The sequence below is a fragment of the Microtus ochrogaster genome, unplaced genomic scaffold, assembly GCF_000317375.1.
Source record: "Microtus ochrogaster isolate Prairie Vole_2 unplaced genomic scaffold, MicOch1.0 UNK8, whole genome shotgun sequence".
Lineage (NCBI taxonomy): Eukaryota > Metazoa > Chordata > Mammalia > Rodentia > Cricetidae > Microtus > Microtus ochrogaster.
This window is the reverse complement of record NW_004949106.1, coordinates 7,940,008-7,942,670: the sequence shown is the minus strand read 5'-3', so window position 1 is coordinate 7,942,670 and position 2,663 is coordinate 7,940,008. Positions and strand designations below refer to the sequence as shown.

General features: G+C 44.2%; 1 protein-coding gene across 1 annotated transcript in view; it reads right to left on the bottom strand.

The window, feature by feature from the left end:
- Nucleotides 1-2,663, bottom strand: part of Stat4 (signal transducer and activator of transcription 4) — an 84,765-nt gene that overhangs the window by 22,319 nt on the left and 59,783 nt on the right. Inside the window, exon 7 of the mRNA XM_005366422.1 lies at nucleotides 2,324-2,416. Coding sequence (XP_005366479.1) covers nucleotides 2,324-2,416 — 93 coding nt within the window. The remainder of the gene's footprint in view (nucleotides 1-2,323; nucleotides 2,417-2,663) is intronic.

Below are 2,663 nucleotides of genomic sequence, written 5' to 3'. Positions count from 1 at the left end.
TTTCTCTGTGTGGCCCTAGCTGTCCCGGAACCAGCTCTTGTAGACCAGGCTAACTTTGAACTCACAGAGATCGCCTGCCTTATCATCCTCCGGAGTGCTGGGATTAAAGATGTGCACCACCCACTGCCCAGTGTAAAAGCTTTTTCTACATTTAAATAACTAAGCATATTTCTAGCATAGACACATAAATAAAACATTATCGCCACTTATAGGTTGATGTGCTTTAAAATGTAAAAACTTCTTGAGTTCGTTCTGTGACTCTACAGGCACCCGTCAACGTCATTACTGACAAACACGGCTGTTTGCTCATTTTCTCAGTTGACAGGCACTAGATATGTTGGTCTGTTCAGAAAAAACAGCTGTATATTTGGGCTGAAATCTAAACCATATATATAGTTAAGAAAGATTCTTTGGAAGTCTTTTAACACAATTCCATCTTCTCCCCATACCATGAAAGCAAATGTTTCGTAAAGCTAGAAAAACCAAATATTTTTGAGAATTTTGATGGAATTTTGAGGACGACCATACTTCTAAAATGAATACAGAAAAATCCCAATTAAGTTATACTTGTAATTTTAAAAATAGTCATATATTTTCATAGCGGCAAACGTGCTCGTAACTAAAACAGATCTAACTTCAAACAAAGGCACAATTCAAGCTTAATAAGAATCCAGCCAAGTGGGCAGGATTTATGGAATATGGAGGAAATGCATTAGAAGGAGAGACACAAAACCAGGGCTCATCAAGATGTGTGATGTGTGCACAGCGAAGCAAAGGGTCCTTAAAGGGGTTGCACGAGATTGGCTCCAGGATGGAGGATGTTAAGGGCAAAGTCAGTAGTAGATGGTGAAGGGGGTGTGTGCTATCATGAATACGGACACAGATTTTTCTTTTCCATCTTCCTCCTTATCTGCTCCAGAAAAGGTTTGATCCACTGTACAGTGCAAGTTTATGGTTCGGGGGTCACCCCAGCACAAGGGACTGGATTAAAGGGTCGCAGCATTAGGAAGGTGGAGAACCACTGCCCTAGAGTCTTCCGTGTGTCACCGTCTCTTTGAAACAGGAGAGCACAATACTATGGCAGAGAGACACTTTAGAGGGAAAATTTATATGATCTAGCAAGAGAATCTGTACAAAATTCAGGGAAGAAGAGGAGGACCCAGCAGTCTGAGGAGGAGGACGGGATACCCACAGGATGGTAGGCTATGCTCAGGTATCTTTTCAAAGGCTAAGTGCTTCCTGCTCAGGGGTTTTTCCACTCAGAATGTTTTTCAGACAGCCCTTATTATCTCCTAATTTTCTCTCCCCGCATTTCCAACTTCCTCGTCAACTACATGGATGTAAAAGTAGGATGTCCACTACGTCTCCCTCCCCATTTCCCCATCACCATCTCCCGGCTTCCATGGGGGTAGGGAGACGAGGAAGGAACAACTCTTAAGAATGCAATTTTACAAAGAAATCTGGCAAAACACCCAGAAAGAAATTGACTAGGAGGGTTAATTGGGGGCTTTGAAAGGCAAACTGAAAAGCGCCTTCCTTTTAAAAACTGGGTTCCAGCGCCCCTACGTGAGCAACAGTCCTGCCATAGAACCCTCAGTTGCTCTCCACTGTGGTGTCAACAGAGGTATCTTAATTTACTCAGCATTCCTTCTGATTAGGAATTTTGCAGCGCCTGGAGTTGAAGGCTCAACAAATGTCTTTGAAAGTAAGACCAAAACACCTTGTCTTATGTTTACTTGGAAAAACCTAGGTTTTGGTTGCTCATAAAGATGTACCAAATATACAAGAAAGCTCTGTGAAAATCATCCAAGCCCACGTGTCCCTAAGGTAGGTGCTCAGGAAGGATATACCGAGGACCGCGGTGCTCAAAGTTTTGTGGAAAGAACATTTACTGGGTAATCACAGGCAAGCGTGCGGCACCTGTTTCCTGGACATCGCGTCTCCCCCCATCGGTCCCCATCTGCTTTGCTATTCTGTTTCTCTCGGGGTCCACTCTGCGGCCGAGCAGAGTCAGCCATGATCTCTGTATGCTCAATCTCCTACAGTTCTCCCCTTCTGTCTACCTGGTCTTTCCTCACGTTAACCTTTTTTCAGTAATTAATCCCAGAGGGCCTGATATGATGAACACATACGTTCATGCTAATATCCCTCATGTCATGATCTTGACAAGCAAACTCTCGACAGAACTCCGTTGCGGGGACTTGCCAGAGTCCAGCCTGGGCTCTCAGCAGGTGCTGGACCAGGAAGGGCTGAATGGAAGGTGACTTCCTTAGCAGTGGCTGTCGCGCCAGAAATATAAAAGAACGGACTGTGTTCTGCCTACCTCAGTTTGGTAGTGAACTGTATGAGGGTTTTAAGGACCATCGGCCTCTGAGGGTGTGTCGGCATGCACGGCTGTCGCTCAACCACAAACGAGCTACATGGAAAAGAAAGACCGTTTGAAAATATAAGCCACAGAGAAACTGGATGCGATTTTTTCCCCACAAAGCCTGGACTTCTTACACCTGGAAGACGCTGACGCCCCCATCCCACCTCCTGTCTCCCCAGCAGTTTCTCTCTCTCTCTCTCTCTCTTTTTTTTTGTTTTTTTTTTTTTGTTTTTTTTTTGTTTTGTTTTGTTTTGTTTTCAGCTGTTGCAAAGCATCCGTGAAGAATTGATTATTT